Source organism: Microcaecilia unicolor, chromosome 10, assembly GCF_901765095.1.
Source record: "Microcaecilia unicolor chromosome 10, aMicUni1.1, whole genome shotgun sequence".
Classification (NCBI taxonomy): domain Eukaryota; kingdom Metazoa; phylum Chordata; class Amphibia; order Gymnophiona; family Siphonopidae; genus Microcaecilia; species Microcaecilia unicolor.
In genome coordinates, this window is record NC_044040.1 from 171,807,166 (window position 1) to 171,824,040 (window position 16,875).

Genomic DNA, 16,875 nt, shown 5'->3' on the forward strand with positions numbered 1-16,875 from the left:
CAACGGTACCGGTGGCGCAAGCACCCCCGGTACCGGAGGGGAAGGGCGCAAGAGCTCTCCCAGGATCTCTGGGAGAACGGCCAGGAGGCTCTCGTTCAGAGCGGCTGCAGAAAAAGGCATGGAGGTCGATGCAGGCGTCGATGTCAGAGTCTGTTCCGGGCGTGGAGGCTGTTCCGGGCTGTCCAGAGTGGAGCGCATCGACACCTCTTGGACAGAGGGTGAGCGGTCCTCTCGGTGCCGATGCCTGCTGGGTGCCGACTCCCTCGGCGACCCAGAGCTCTCGGTGCCGACACGGGAAGGGGACCGGTGTCGATGCTTCTTCGACTTCTTGCGAAACATGTCACCGGAGCTTCCCGGCACCGACGAGGAGGACGTAGAATCCAGCCGTCTTTTCCTCGGGGCCGAGGCCGAAGAAGGTCGGTCTCGGGGGGGCTGTACCGCAGGAGCCCTCAGGGTAGGGGGAGACCCACCCGAAGGCTCACCGCCACCAGCAGGGGAATGGACAGCCCTCACCTGCACTCCAGACGAAGCACCACCGTCCGACGACATCAGCAGACGAGGTCCCGGTACCACCGACGTCGATACAGTCGTCCGATGTCTCAGTGCCGCTGCAGAGGGCCGATGCACTCGATGCACTGGCAGCCGAGGATAAAGGTCTGGACGCTGAAGACGTCGATGCACTCGATACCCCCGGTGCCGATGCTGACGAAGAGCCCGAGAACAAAATGTTCCACTGGGCTAACCTCGCTACCTGAGTCCGCTTTTGTAAAAGGGAACACAGACTACAGGCCTGAGGGCGGTGCCCAGCCCCCAGACACTGAAGACACGACGCGTGCCTGTCAGTGAGCGAGATTACCCGGGCGCACTGGGTGCACTTCTTGAAGCCGCTGGAAGGCTTCGATGTCATGGGCGGAAAAATCACGCCGGCGAGATCAAAACTCGAAATGACGAAAATTGGCACCACAAAAATAGGGAGAAGAAAATTTCGACCGAGGCCTAACTGAGGCCTACCCCGATGACGAAAGAAAACTTACCGGGGCGAAAAGCTCGAAATACGGGAAGGAAAAAAAAACCAAACAGGCTCTTCCCGAACACTTTTTAAACTTTGAGAAGAAACGAGTCGAAAACGACGCGCGAGGTCAACTTTCCGGGGCACGAACGGCGAAACACGACCGTACCGAGCGCGGACAAAAGAAGAGTGGCCGGTACGAGCCGGTTTCGGGTGGGAAGACGGCCGCGCATGCGCGGTGCGCATCGGCGCGCGAGGGCTAGCAAAGGCTTTTGCTAGTGAAGATTCCGATTGGAGGGGCTGCCGTGGACGTCACCCATCAGTGAGAACAAGCAGCCTGCTTGTCCTCGGAGAAATCAAATAATGAATAAATGAATAGACACAGGTAGCTGGACTGATTACATTCAACTGACACAGCTTGCCAAAGCAATGTGGTAAAATTTTTTAGCACTATTATAAGCGGCTATGAATACACAATTTCAATTATATTACACTAAAATACAGATTCAACTTTAGTCACCAATGTGTTCCCAAAAGTTCAACATAGACTAGTGGTTTGCAAACTTCCCCACCAAGGATCTCTCTCGCATTAATGTTCCATCGTTTTCATACCTTTCTAGTCCTCAATCACTGGCACAGAGCCACAATTCTTATTGTCTCAGCTCACAACAGTAGGCTGATAGATCTAATTTGTTTTATGTAAACATGCACCCTAAATAAAAACTATACTCAAAGTGGTGGAAGACTGCAAATAAAATGGGTACTACAGTCCTTTACCTTAATGCCCAAGCTACCACATTCATGCCAAAACAATGATGTCCATTTAAGCGTGCACAATATCAATATAGATAAAGATATAATTAGCCTACGCCAATTAAAAAATAAAGAGGAACAATTACCTTCTCTTCTGAAGTAAACACTAAAAATGTCGGGCAACTTTTGCATCAATATTTCTGCCATTTGAATAGCTCCAACTACTATCTTGAGGTCTTGACTTGACAGCATGGAAGCAATGTGACTAAAAAAGTTGCAAATTAAAATTAATAACTACATTTGATTTCTAGCACAAAATGAAGAGCAGCATTTCAAATTTTCAGATAACTGATGAAAATGATTTTATAGTACATTTTCTATCTTGTTTATAAATTGATAGATATACAACAAAGGTTTAAAGGGCTTTGCAGAAGTGATGCACTGGTACAATGTAAGGATGCAACATATGCATATTCTAATCATAGATGTGCAGGCTGTCCTCACAGAGCAGAGAAGCAAATTTTATACAACATTTTATGAAAGTTTAGTTTATTTTTGCTTCAATAGTGGGGCCTCCAATAACCAAGTGCTACACTAGGCATGCCTGCCTATTGTGGTGTTGTGGTATTCCATGTTTTCCTTCCCCATATAACATAAACAACTAGACTTATTATATATGCAGTTCATCATATATTGAACTTGACCTATAAAACAGCTTGCTTACCTGTAACTAGGATTCTCTAAGAATAGCAGGATATATAAGTCACACTGGTGGATGATATCACTCACTTACATCAGTGTGGTCCAGCTCTCAGAACACAGAAAAATCAAGATTTTCCCCAAACATGCACAAGAGTTTCTTGTTGGTACCATCTGTCCTTAAGTAACACAGGGATCAACCCCTCAGAAAGGTGAGAAGATTTACCTCTCATTTCTCCTGCTATGGCAAACTCCTGTCATAGGTGAGCAAAAGTTTTCTCCATTAATCAGCAAGATACAGTCAGCCACAGTTGTGGGGCCTCCTGTAACCAACAGCTACACTAGGCACGATCTGGTTCTGGACAATTTGGGGGGGAGCTGACTATTAAGCAGAACTGCTTTTCTAATAAGCTCTCTTTGGGACTAGTCCAGATAGAAGTGAGATGCAAAGGTATTCATTGATGACCATATAGCATCTCTACACAAGTCTTCGAACCATAAAGGAATCAAGAATGGCAACAGTTACCATCTCTGGGAAAAGGTGACTAAAGTAGTGAATCCAAAGTGTTGAGAATAGCCAGTTTTTCATGTCATGGGTCCATAAGCAGTCTGAAAAATGTACATCTTTGAACTTCTGTAACTAATTTTTTCACATAAAAGGACGGCGTTTGGACTGCTGTATTACAAACATTTTGCTCTTTTAGAGTTCATAAAAACTTCAATTTTTGTTTCTGGTGACTTAGGCACCCTTTTCCCCCAGAGATGTCACATATCACCACAGCAAATGTGACTTTATAACACATGTTAAGTGCAGTCTTCCTAGGCTGTAGAAATGTCATAATATTGATAACATTTTCTAAACTACTGGAATTTCCAGACTGTTTGCATCACGGTACATGAAAAGTAGATTAGCTTGGTTATTTGACTTATCTCTTAAAGTAGGCCAGCACTCTTTTGCAAATCAAGTGTGTGAGGCTTTGTGAAAAAAAAAAACAGGAAGCATGACCGACTGATCTGTAAAGCTGATACCACATTTGGCAGAAAGAACTGCAGGTATGGTGAACATTAGTGCCTGAAGCTCACTTACTCTTTGAACCCAAGATATAGCTATTAAGATTAGAACCTGTTAGGTATTTCAGGATGGTTGTTTCCAGAGATTCAAAAAAATATTTTATAAGATGGCCTAGAGCTATACTAGAGCTCTTTACAGGGGGTTCTGAATGCCATAACCCAGTTATGAACAGAAATGCAGTGAACTGAAATTAGGTTACCATTCACGTATGAATAGTAAATTGTTGAATCTTCCAGTGACATCACTAGGATATAGGCTGGTGATCTGCTGAAACTTCCCAACATGTCACTGCAAAAGCAGTGCAAGGTCCTGTGAGCCACTTAAGTACGTAAGTACATAAGCATCGCCATGCTGGAACAGACCAAGGGTCCATCGAGCCCAGCACCCTGTCACTGACAGCGGCCAAAAGAACAAGCAATTTGTCCCACCCATCCTAGAAATACTATATTATTCCCTAGTCCATTCAATGACATTCCATGGCTTTTTCCTCCAGGAAGCCGTCCAACCCTTTTTTGAAGTTCGCTAAGTTAACCGCCTTAACCACCTTTTCTGGCAGCGAATTCTAGAGTTTAACTACGCATTGAGGGAAGAAAATTTTCCTCTGATTCGTTTTAAAATTTACCACATTGCAGCTTCATCGCATGCCCCCTTGTCCTTGTATTTCTGGAAAGCATAAACGCTCCACATTGATCCATTGCATTCATTATCTTATAGACCTCTAATCTTCCCTTAGCCGCCTTTTCTCCAAGCTGAAGAGCCCCAGCCTCTTCAGCCTATCCTGATAGGGAAGTCATCCCATCCCCTCTATCATCTTTGTCGCCCTTCAAAACTATTGTGATGCTTCTGCGAGACTGCTGCTGCTACTGCCTTTGTCACCGAGATAAATGATTGGTAAGATCTCCTCTGGTAGAGCTGCCTTTGCAGAGAAAAGACTGCTTCCTGGATTAGCCAAGAAAAGTACAAAGAGTAGAGCAGTGATGTTTTGTAAAACTAACCAGCACCGTAGCCAAATAAGTTTTTGCAAGTATAGGATACATCTGCTAGTCTGTCAAACACCCTCTTAGAAGTCTGATGGTTTAAACAAAGGCAGCCTTTTAAGTCCCTATTGTTAATGTGGTGTTTATGGCCAAAGTGCCAAATACCGTATGTATGGACCTGATCAGGTGTTTTCTGCATACATCCATATCTAAAATTTGGTCCAAAATCTTATCCTTCTGATTATGAGCCTATATAAATGGGTTTATTATTGAGCTGAGCATAGCACCTTGAAACACTTTCTTCTCTATTAGAGCCAATGTCCTTAGATCCTTGCCAGATGGGCTGTAACTCCTTGCTTTCTTCAAGACATACTCAAATTATGGAAAGATTTAGAAGCCGCAAAACATCAAATTCCGGGGTGGGCAGGTCCCTGTGCTTGTGATCCAGATTTTGTGTAAACAATGGGCAATAAATCAAGTTTTGTTGCATCTGCTTCTGAAGCTCCTGCATAACTATCAGCACAGCTATGGACTCATTTGAGTTGTATATATTATCTACTGCAGGAGCCCAAAACTGTCTGCTCTGAGCTCTTCATCCTGCTCCCAACCCACACCCACAGGGTAGACAAACGATAGAGTTCAAAGAGTAAGAGATGCTATTTTCTATCATCTGGCAATTACTTTGGAGCCCAATAATTCATTCACTAGTTAAACCTCACATGTTAAAAATCAAACAAGCAACACACACCTGGATTTCTTATCCCAGCCTCAACATTTTGAATTTTACTTTGCAGCAAATTAAAAGTGGTTTCTTCCATTTCAAATGTGCTACTACATACTTCGCCTTATGCTTCAGGAAATTATTTTCAAAAACTATAAACAGAAGAGTTTAATATGCCATTATAGTCATATGAATTCTCATGCCATGTTTTTTCAAAACTTACCTAGAAACTGCATGGTTTTTTAAAACATCCTTCAGAAGTTCCGCATCAGCAAAATAAATTATCCTAAGAATGGCTCTAAGGCACTTGTGTCTGACAGCAGGTCCAGCAGATGAGCTGTATACCTCATAAAGAACGCCAAACAATGTTTTAATAAAAGATTTAGCCAATTCTGGGTCTTCTTTCATTAACTGTGCACGCGCATCATCTTTTTTTAATTCTGAATGTCCAACTAGAAAAAAAAAAAAGATACATTATAAAATGTCAAGCAGAGACATGGCTGGTATATCTAAGCTAATGATTTACTGAAAAACATTTTACAACAGCAACAACTTAAAAAACACATTCTATAAACTTTTACAAAAACACTAATGAACTCTGGATCTTGATATCAGAAGGACAGCTTTTATATATAGTTTACACATGAACAGCAATTAAACCACTCCCAATACAAAAAAGTAAGGAGAAATTAGGTCTTACCTGATTATTTTCTTTCCACAGACTAAACATCCCAGAAACCTCAAGAGGGCCCCTGGAAGAGTGGGAAAGACTATGGATAAAAAATTATCAGCTAAGATCTAATTTCTCCTTCCATTACACAGCTTCCCACGATTCCCGAACCTATCCCAAGAGGGTGTGGGATCCTGGCGCTGCCACCACCCTCAGAACCAAAGTTCTCAAACTGGCTTCCGAATGCACTGCAACATCCACCCTGTAGTGCTTGTCAAAAGGTATATATCGTTGACCATGTCACTGCCTTGCAAATACCGCTGGAAATCAGTAAAATAGTCACTGCCCATGATGTCGCTGTATGCCTAGTAGAATGAGCCCACAAGGCCTGAGCAAATAAGCTGACAGGATAGTCTCCTTTATTCATCTAGCAACTGTAGGCTTGGAAGACATGAGGCCAAACATCTTTTGCCAAAAAGCACAAATAATCTGTCTGATTTGCAAAAATTTGTGATTTCCAGATACCTAACGAGGACTCTATGCAAATCAAGAAGCTTCAAGGAAGAATACCGAGCCTCTGTCTCTTCTGCAAAAGGACAGAAGCTTCACAGATTGGTCAAGATGAAATGCTAATACCACTTTCGTAAGAAAGGAACCGTGCACAGGGAGACCCCCGCCTCTGAAAAGCAAAGAAGGGGATCCAGACAAAAAAAGCCTGAAGCTCTGAAACCTTATGTAGATACAACAGCCACCAAGAATGCCATCTTTAGTGCAAGATCTTTCAAGGCTGCCTTTTGGAATGGCTCAAAAGGAGACTTCTGAAGAGCTTGAAAGACCAAATTAAGGTTCCGCTCTGGACATCAGCTAAGACTCTGTCTGCTCCGTTGTCCTAAAGAAGGAAGATACTTTTCATCCAGTCTTATATCTCAAAGGTCTAAAAGCTGCCTCAGAGTGTCCTGCTTTCGCATGGAGACACTAAGAGCAATCATAGCCTCGGTATAAGCAGGAGAATTTCTCACCACCCTCTATCTCAAGGAGGCGTGCTTGCATATACCCATATGGCTATCATTTCCAGTTCATGACTTTGCTTTTGAGCCTCGCAAATGTTCCAAGAACATTTACCAAGGTTATGGTGGTGGTGGTGGTCATGGCAGCAGCCTTCCTTTGTCAAATTCACCCGTATCTCGACCACTGTCCCATTCATGCATCATCCTATTCTAACAGTGTTGTGGCAACAAAGTTGTCCATCTTCTGCAGTCATTGGGGTGGGTTATCAATTTTGAGAAGAGCAGACTAACTCCATCACAGATACCAGAGTATCTGGCCATTCTATTCAACATACCACGGGACAGGATCTTCCTCATGGAGTGCAGATGATTGAAGCTAGTCCATCATCTCCTCAGTCAAGTCAGGCCCAGGTTCTAGGGTCAACGGCAGCAGTAGAAGTGGTGCCATGAGCAAGAGCACATATGTGGCCATTACAGGAATCTTTCCTCCAATGCCATAGAAGTACGACCTTCATCTTCCTTGGACGCCGGTTGCCTGACAAAGTATGCTGGTTATCACCCAGGAATTTGAACGTTTGAGCTCCCTTTCAGACCAAACAATGGGCAATGGTGACAAGATGCCAGCAAGTCAAGTTGGGGAGCTCATTAGAAGTTCCACCTGGCACAGGGCACCTGGACAGAAGTTCAGTGATCAATAAATTGCTTGGAACTCAGGACAGTGCAAAATATCTTATGCAACTTTGCTCACTTTCTGGCAGGGGGCCCCAGTCTGAGTTTTCTGCAACAATACAATGGCTTATATAAACAAGCAAGGCAGGACCCACAGTGGAGGTGGTCTCCCTCATGAGTTGGGTGGAGAAAAATCTTCTCTGCTTATCTTCAGCTCACATCTTGGGGTCCTTGAATGTGGAGGTGGACTTTCTCAGCAGGCATTCCTTGGAACCAGGGGAATGGGAACTATCCAGCCAGGAGTTTCATCTGACAGTGGACAGATGGGGGTCTCTGGCAAAGTCCTTCAGCCATCGGAAAGAACAGAATTTGATGGGGACCAATGCCCTACTGCAGCCCTGGCTGGAGACACATCTACTGTATGTCTTCGCTCCTTGGCCCATGGTAGGCTGTGTGTTAAAAAGGGTTGCATTGCATTGCACCAGGTCGAATAATTCACTGAGGCCATGGCACGCCAACTTGATTTGACTGCTGGACAGGGGTCCTCTCCATCTTCCACAGGTGCACGGCCTACTGAAGCGAGGTCAGGTGCTCATGGAGGATCCGTGCCCCTTTGGTCTTGCGGCTTAGCCATTGAAAGGGCTTGGTTCAGACAAAGGTTATTTGATTCGGTCATTGCTACCTTGCTTCAGACTCAGAAACGCTCCACATATATGGCTTATGTGAGGGTGTGGAGGATGTTCGAGGGCTGGTGTTTTGAGCGCAGATGTTTCTCCTTTCACTGTTCAGATCATGCACATTCTAGTGTTTCTCCAGGCAAGCCTTCAGAAAGGATTGGCGTTGGGGTCTCAAAGTTCAGGTTGTAGCCATGGCCTATTTAAGGGGCCAACCACAGAAGATGTTTCTTGTGGCTCACCTGAATATTGTTTGATTCTACCAGGGAGCTAGAGATGCAGGTGAATTCCGATTCCCTGGTGACAAAGGAAGGCTGCTGCCACCACCACCACAACAACTTTGGTAAATGTTCTTTGCCCTTGAGCCTCGCCACAGTTCCAAGTCCTGAACTGGAAATGACAGCCTTATGGGTATATGCAAGCATGCCCCTTTAGAGCAAAGGTGGTGAGAAATTATCCTGCTTGTACCAAGGCTATGATTGCTCTTAGTGTCTCCATGCGAAAACAGGACACTCGGAGGCAGCTTCTAGACCTTTGAGATCTAAAACTGGATGAAAGGTATCTTTCTTCTTTGGGACAATGAAGCAGAGTATTAGCAATGACCCTGTTTAGCCTGGGAAACAAACAAATGCAGAGCGCCAGCAAGGAATCTATAGCGGCCTGATCAACAGCCACGGTTCTCTTTCGACAAGAAGACTGCAAGAAGAGAGAAGCAACCAGGAAGGAGAACTCCCAACTTGTAACCTTCTGTAAGAATAACCAGAACCCTATGGTCTGATGTGATTTTAACCCACTCCTCCCGAAACCCCTGAAGATGTCCTCCCACCAGAGGAAGATGTGGAGCAATCTTGCATTATTGTGAAGCTCTGCAGACACTGGGTGATCTACCTGACAGAGGAGGACTTCCTGTCTACACGAAAGGAAGACTGGCATGCCTGTCAGCAGGACGTCTGACTATATTTCTGACAACCAGGCTGGTACCGTCTGCCGTCTCAAATTTGAGATTGAGAGCCCCCTGAAGACAGATAACCAGAGGCTTTCAGCTTGTCCTCCAGCAATCACTGTGGCTTAGTTTCCCCAAGTTCTTTCAACAAGTTACTATCTTTTCCAAATAGCCACTGATGCAGCAACCAGAGTTGTTGACATGCCATAATAGCCAAAAACATACTGTGAGCCACAACCCATAACACGTCAAATAGCATCCACTAAGTAGGCCAACCTTACTTCCAGCTGGGCTAATGGTGCCCATCTTGTGTTGCCAACTGCTGATGCCATATCAGACATGCTCTCACCACAAACTTGTCACTTAAAGGCCCAAAGAGACCACTTCAAAGGCTTGTTTCAGTGAGCCTTCCAGCTTCCTATCCTGTAGGTCTTTTAAGGCAATACCCCTTTCCACCAGGAAAGTGACCTTCTTAGTCACCGCCATAACCAAGGAGTCCACCCTGGAAAGCTGAAATTTATCTTTCTCTTCCAGAACAGGCAGAACTGAGCCATAGCTTTTCCCACGCTCAGTCCCATGTCTGGTGCGACCCAATTCTGCTGTAATCATGTCCTAGATATCTGGATGCATTAGGAAGGCCTTAGAAGAAACTCTAAACCCCTCTTGATCAACCAAGATGGAACTCCTGACACTAAGGCAGAAGGGCTCCTCAATGGAATGCACTGCCAGTGTCTCAGAAATGAGAGTACTGAGCTCCTCTTTATGAAACCTCTGTGCTTTAGGATCATCCCCCCTCTCAGGCGGGAGCACTCCCTCCTCTAATAGCTCCTTCAACAATGGCTCCTCTGAATAGACCGAAGCCACATATGGTAATCAGACATAACAGAATAAAAAATGGAAACGTGCAAGAATTTTATAAAACAGGCTGCCTAACTTGTGCAGCAAGTATATCTATGCCAGTTTTCAAAGGGAATATACATGCATCCTTTTACTTTGAAAATTACCCCACCAAAACTACATGTACACATTTTTCTTTTTAATACACACAACATATTTGAAAAAAAGTTAAATGTATACTTTTGAAAATCCAAAAGTACACATGTAATTCATACCCCCGTCCCAAGTCTTTCCCCAGGAATGCCTCTGCTCTTCAAAGGCAAGTGTATATAATAAATGGCACTTCACAGCTATTGCTACCCACATACACTCATAAGAAGCTATTTCTGCACATAAATCTCCGTTTAATACACACAGACCTTTGTTGTCAGGCTAATATGAATTGATCAGCACTCTCTTGTGCCTGCAAATAAGTTTTGTATTTATGGACAAACTTAATTTTGTTAACTATATTAAGCAAAAAGGGAGGTACTATGCTTTAATATAAAATATTTAGAAGAGAAAGTCACTTGTTTTAGAATATGTTCTGCTTTTTAAAAATTTGATGTCTCACATGTCCCTGAATACTGCTTTACTGGTCAGTTTTCTTAAAAATCAATGTACATGCAATAGTGTAGTCAAATGGAAGTGTGCCATCAGTTTAATTTTTTTCCTCTAGTATATTTCAACACAAATAAATCTCTTGTTCAGTAAAACAGTAAAGCTGTACAAGACATTTGTCGATTACTAGAAGCCATCAAAACACACATTTTAAGACCATACCATTTACTCAGATTTACACTTTAAAACCCCATGTCAATTCTGTACAAGACAAAATATATTACCTAATCTTTTTCCATCAAGATACCCTATTTCAAACAATTGCATTATTATATAGTTTCTTCCTTGAAATACAGCTTCCTAGCACATTCACCTCCCCAAGATAAAAGCTAAGAAGGACTGACTATCTTTACAGATGTCTCTATAAATTCAAAAGGTACTTACTAGTGTTAGTACTGGCTAAAGGATTAGGTTTTCTCTGAATGGCACGTGCTGTTCCTGTGTCCTCGTTGATTTGCTGCATAGAATTAAAATCAATAGTATAAACACGCCCCAGTGTAGACAAATTTATCTCATCCTCACCAACCTGATGGGCTGCCTGAGAACACAGATATAAAACAAATTTAATCCTTGCATATAAAACATTATAGCACGTGACAAATAATAAGGAGCATTCTCTTCCCTCTGGGCCATATCCTTACTACTAAAAACTAGTGTTAGCCATAGAAAACTTTTCTATACCTTTACAACAAAACAGATTACTTTATTCTTTAACTGATGAGGCCTTTGTTTTGTGTGTGTGTGTGTGGGGGGGGGGGAGGGGGGGGTTGTTAGTTTTTTTTTTTTCATATTGCAGAAATCCACTAAAACATGAAGTCCCAATTAACAGCAAAGAAACTACAAAGCCCAAACTCAAAAATAAGTTATCACAGAAGTCAAGCTAGATAGAATTCTAAAATTAATTAAAAAAAAACTGGCTAAACAAATCAGGTGTTTGAGATCTGGCTACCTATGATCAATGTAGCTAGCTATTCATTTTCTTTTAACTCATATTACTCTCTCATCTCCACTTACATCCTATGCTATTAAGATGCTTTAATGTTTTTTACTGCTGTAATTATCTATTGCCTATGTCTGGTTTATTCTTGCTGCACACCACCTAGGATGAATTTCTTCAAAAAGGCGATAAATCCTAATATCTAAAATATATGAAACTAAAGCAACTTACAAATACCAAATTAATCGATATAAGAACATCGGTGTTAGCATTTAAGATTCCAGCCTTTGGGGATAATTTTCACAATTACTTGAATAAGAAAGCTCAGAAACGACAAAAGAAGCTGGGCACATGCAAACCCTTCAACAGCTTCTCACTTTCCTGACTGCTTTTCACTGTGAGAACCTGTTAATGCATTGAACTGTACATAATCACAACCAGACTGAACTACTATATTTTTATGTAGTGGTGGATTAGCACAATATACACCCAAATGATGAGAAAATTACTTAACTAGAAATTAAAGCCATTATAATTCAGGTATAAGTACATCCCAGGATAGTAAATCCTATTAAGTAACCACATGATACTGCATCACTTTCCTGAATTTAGCTGAATGAGCAGTTGGGTAAAGTGGCAGCACTCTACCCCCAGCTCCCTCCTCTGCAAAAATGTTCACACAATTATGAACAAACATTTTCTCTTTAAAACATACTATATGAAACATCTTATCTACATACCAAACTATTTACACTGTATATTTTCATACTATGCACTTGTAAATGGCATTTCTATCTCACCAGCATGCTGCATAACTAAAAAGTTTCAGTGAAATAACTTAATGAGGGAAGAGTGTAAAATACATTTGTAGAAAAAAGCTAGTGGAATGGAAGCCAGAGGCTAAATGGTATCGTTCTATTTTAGGAATATCTAAAATAACTCCCCCCCCCCCCCCCCCCCCCAGAAAACAAAACCTCTGCATTTACAAATCCCCATCCAATGCAATAAATTACATATTTCAATAAACTACAGATATAAAAGTAAAATCAATTTTTAAAACATGAACATTCCAAATTTCTACTTAATTTCAAATAATCTTAAATATAGAGTACCCAGAACAGCTTGCCAGCCAAATAAATTGATAGCACTTAATGTTTTGAGTTAGCCTAAGACATGAATTAAAGGATCCACTGAAAACCAACAAAAGCATGCACAAACTTAAAATATATATTAAAATTGGTACCTCAATCATTCGACTATCAATCCTGCTATAGGGATGCCATAACCCCCTGTCATCCCGCCACTGCCATATTGCACCATCTGTGTTTTGTGTATTGCCTTTCTTTAACATGGTATCCACAGCAAAAATCCCTTCTTTAGGTAAACATGGCATTAGCTCACTGAAAAATACAAAATCATGGCTTCAGTATTGTTAAGTCTGTTACAGTACTAACTTCAGCAATACACAACTCTGCTTAACGTACTTCCTTTTGCTGAGAATATTAACTAGAAAAAAACTTAAAACATTAAACAGTTTGGGAGGTTAATTTCAAGTCAGGGTCCCTAGGTGAAATGTTCAAAACAGTGCTTATTTTGTGAAAGCAATATAAATCCTAATGTACCTTTATGAAACACTCAGAATTATCTGTAACAGTAAACAAATTATTATTATTATCATCATCTATTTGGATTTTGCTCACACCTTTTTCAGTAGAAGCTCAAGGTGAGTTACATTCAGGTACACTGGATATTTCTCTGTCCCAGGTGGGCTCAAAATCTAAGCTTGTACCTGAGGCAATGGAGGGTTAAGTGACTTGCCCAAGATCACAAGGGGCAGTAGTGGGATTTGAACTGGCCACCTCTGGATTTCAAGACCGGTGCTCTAACCACTAGGCCGCTCCTCCACTCCTTCTCTGATACCTTCTTGATACCTTCTCTGAAGTGTAAATGTGTGTTTATGTTTATTTTAAAAATATGCATATATACTGCAACTGCTGGCATTAGGGTTTGCCAGGGCATTGGAGAGGAATGGGGAGACCCTGTCCAGCATGGCATCCTGCCTGGTGCATCCTGAAACTCCCTTATATGGTTGCCAAGCTCAGACCAGCGCATCTCAGGATGCACTGGGCAGGATGTTGCATTTTGAGGCGGCGCTTGCAGGAGGGAGGGAGTTCTATTCCCTCTTCCTGTTTCAAGGTACCAGGGGGTCACTAAACTACCAGGCCAGCCTTGTGGGTGGGGAGAGCTAGTAGGGGTCTAATTGGACCACCAGGTGTTTGGGGGGGGGGGGGGATAAGGGGGGTCTTGAGGTCCATTGTACCACCAAGCCCTTGCGTTAGGGGGCTTGATCTTGGGTTTGACAAATCTGGGCTTTTTTTTTTTTTTTTGACTGCCCAGCCCTGTCAAACCTCTTCTGAGCCCATGCCAAGGCACAATCCACCCGCAGAAGTCTCCCAATGATCAGTACTAATAATGTGCATAAATTTGCATGTTATTAGTGCTGATCATTGGGAGTTAAATCCACATGCTGTTCTGGAGGTATTTTCCCCCGCGCTAATTGGAACTGTGTGGGGAACTGATCATTGGAGCCTGTTCAATTCTGGTCGCTGTATCTCAAAAAAAATATATAGTGGAATTAGAAAAGGTGCAGAGAAGGGCGACAAAAATGATAAAGGGGATGGGACAACTTCCCTATGAGGAAAGGATAATGCAGCTAGGGCTCTTCAGCTTGCAGAAAAGGCAGCTGAGAGGAGATATGAAAGAGGTCAATAAAATAATGAGTGGAGTGGGAACAGGTAGAAGTGAAGCATCTGTTTACACTTTCCAAAATACTAGGACTAGGGGGCATGCATCACTCTACACTTCATGGCATTAAATTTTAACTAATACTTCACTCACGCTTTGAAAACATCTCGAAACTCAAAACCCAACTTCACACCGGCTGCGTATATTAAACATAAACATCACAGCTGTCACCATTGGCTTAACATTACCATACACTTAGTGGTGGAGAAAAAAAGCCTCAGTAACACCACCCAGCCAGCCCAACATCAGACTATACGGCGTGAGCCCGGTGCACCATCATCTGGCTAAAAAAAATATCCACTATTACTCAGTGTTTCCAGGCATATCTTATAAATTGTTTTTCCTACAAATTTCTTTCACAGTGACAGACCTGTACATATATTCCTTAGAGCACAGAATCTTAATCAGTACAATTTATGCAGTTTATAATAGTTCAATATCCAATCAATCCTGCATTTATACACTCCCAGTGATTCCAGCCATAAAACACTTAGCTTCAATCCAGTCATTATTGTGTTTACGCTGTCCACTAAATCACCGGCTTTAATCCAACAGGGAGTCCCTGTTTCGGTTCAATGCTCCATTTCAGGATTTTCCACCGTGAACACCGAAGAGAAATAATTGCTTAGCATGTTCGCTTTATCTTCATCACTCTCCACACAGCCATTCTAATTATCTTTCAGTCTCGCAATTCCATTCCTACCTTTCTCCAATATATCTGAAAAAAGTTTTGTCACCTCTCCTTACATCTTTAGCCATTTTTTCTTCCGCTCGCGTTTTCACTAGCCATATTTCCCTCTTTGCTACTTTCAGTTTAATCTGATAATCTTTTCCGTGATCCTCTCATTGCATTCTTCTGTATTTCTTGAACAAAGCCTCTTTTGCTCTTATTTTTTCAGCTACTTGTTTGGAGAACCATATAGGCTTCCTGCTTCTCTTGTTTTTGTTTACTTTCCTCACAAAAAGATCAGTCATCATATTTATAGCAGCCTTTAGCTTGAACCACTGTTTTTCCACTTCTATGCCTTCCCATGCCAACAGCTCCTTCAGGTATTCCCCCATTTTATCAAAATCAGTATGTCTGAAATCCAGTACTTTGAGTTTTGTGCACGCCGCCTTCGCCCTTATATCAAACCATACGGTGTGATGATCACTATTACATAGGTGGGCACCCACCCGGATATCGGAAACACCACCTCCATTAGTGAGCACTAGATCCAGTATCGATCCTTCCCTTGTGGGTTCCGTCACCATTTGTCTGAGCAAGGCACTTGGCATCCACAATCTCCCTACTTCTTTCCGATTCCGCAAAAGGAGACGTTCCAATCCACGTCAGACAAATTGAAATCTCCCAACAGTAGCACCTCCCCTTTCATACCAATCTTTTGAATATCTTCTATCAGATCCTTGTCTAACTTCTCCGTTTGCGCAGGAGGTCTGTAGATAACTCCTGTGTGGATACAGGTTCCGTATTCTCTTTCCAGGAGGATCCATTTGCTTCTTCTTTTCCCCAGGTTCCCCGCATTTCAGCCGCTCTGATATTCTCTCTCACAAACAGAGCCACTCCTCCACCTCTTCGGCCCTCTCTAGCCTTCCTAAAAAGATTATAGCCCGGTAAGGTCACATCCCATTCATGAGAATCGTTGATCCACGTCTCCGTAATAGCAACAATATCCAAGTTTTCTTCAAACATCAGGGCTTGTAAGTCTTGAACCTTTTTACTTAGACTACGAGCATTTGTGCAGATAGCTTTCCATGTGCTTAGTGAGTTTGTGTGCTTTTTTATATTTACATGACCTTTCCCTCTGCCATCATGTTCATTCTGGGGGTGACTTTCCGAAATCCCCTGTTTCCTTTTGTCACCCCACCCTCTAGTTCAAATGTCTAGAAACATACTGTCTGAATTTCTCCCCAAGGATCCTTTTTCCCATCACAGAAAGATGTAGCCCATCATTACAGTACAGCCTGTTATTTTTCCACATTTTACCCCATTCTCCTATGTATCCAAAACCTTCTTCTTTACACCAAGACTCAAGCCACTTGTTGAATTCCTCTGTTTGCATAGTCTTTCCTTTCCCCTCCCCCATGTAGGAATTACTTCAGAAAAAGTCCGAACCAAAGATTTTAGTCCCTCCCCAAGCTTCTGGAACGCTCTCTGCTGTAAACATGCTATTGCCCCCAAGTGAATTACAACATCAGCATTTGAAGCCTTGCTCTCTTCTCGGATCCCTTTCAGTTGCCAATCAAACCAAGTCTGAAAATGCCCAGCGCAGCTCCCAGCTCACAAGGTAAACTTAGGCTCTACTACACAGCTCAAAACAAAATTGCCCCTCCTCCAGAGCTATGAGTCACCAGATGCTATGTAACCAAAACTGATTGAATTAACTCTCTGGCAGTGTAGATTCAACACACAATTCTAATGAAAACAGACTCCAGATTCAA

At 42.5% G+C, this 16,875-nt stretch overlaps 1 protein-coding gene across 1 annotated transcript in view; it reads right to left on the reverse strand.

Annotated features, from left to right (window-relative positions):
* TRIP12 (thyroid hormone receptor interactor 12) overlaps positions 1 to 16,875 on the reverse strand; it is a 470,187-nt gene that overhangs the window by 217,755 nt on the left and 235,557 nt on the right. The window contains 4 exon segments of the mRNA XM_030216098.1: positions 1,909 to 2,027; positions 5,455 to 5,683; positions 11,076 to 11,229; positions 12,872 to 13,024. Coding sequence (XP_030071958.1) covers positions 1,909 to 2,027; positions 5,455 to 5,683; positions 11,076 to 11,229; positions 12,872 to 13,024 — 655 coding nt within the window.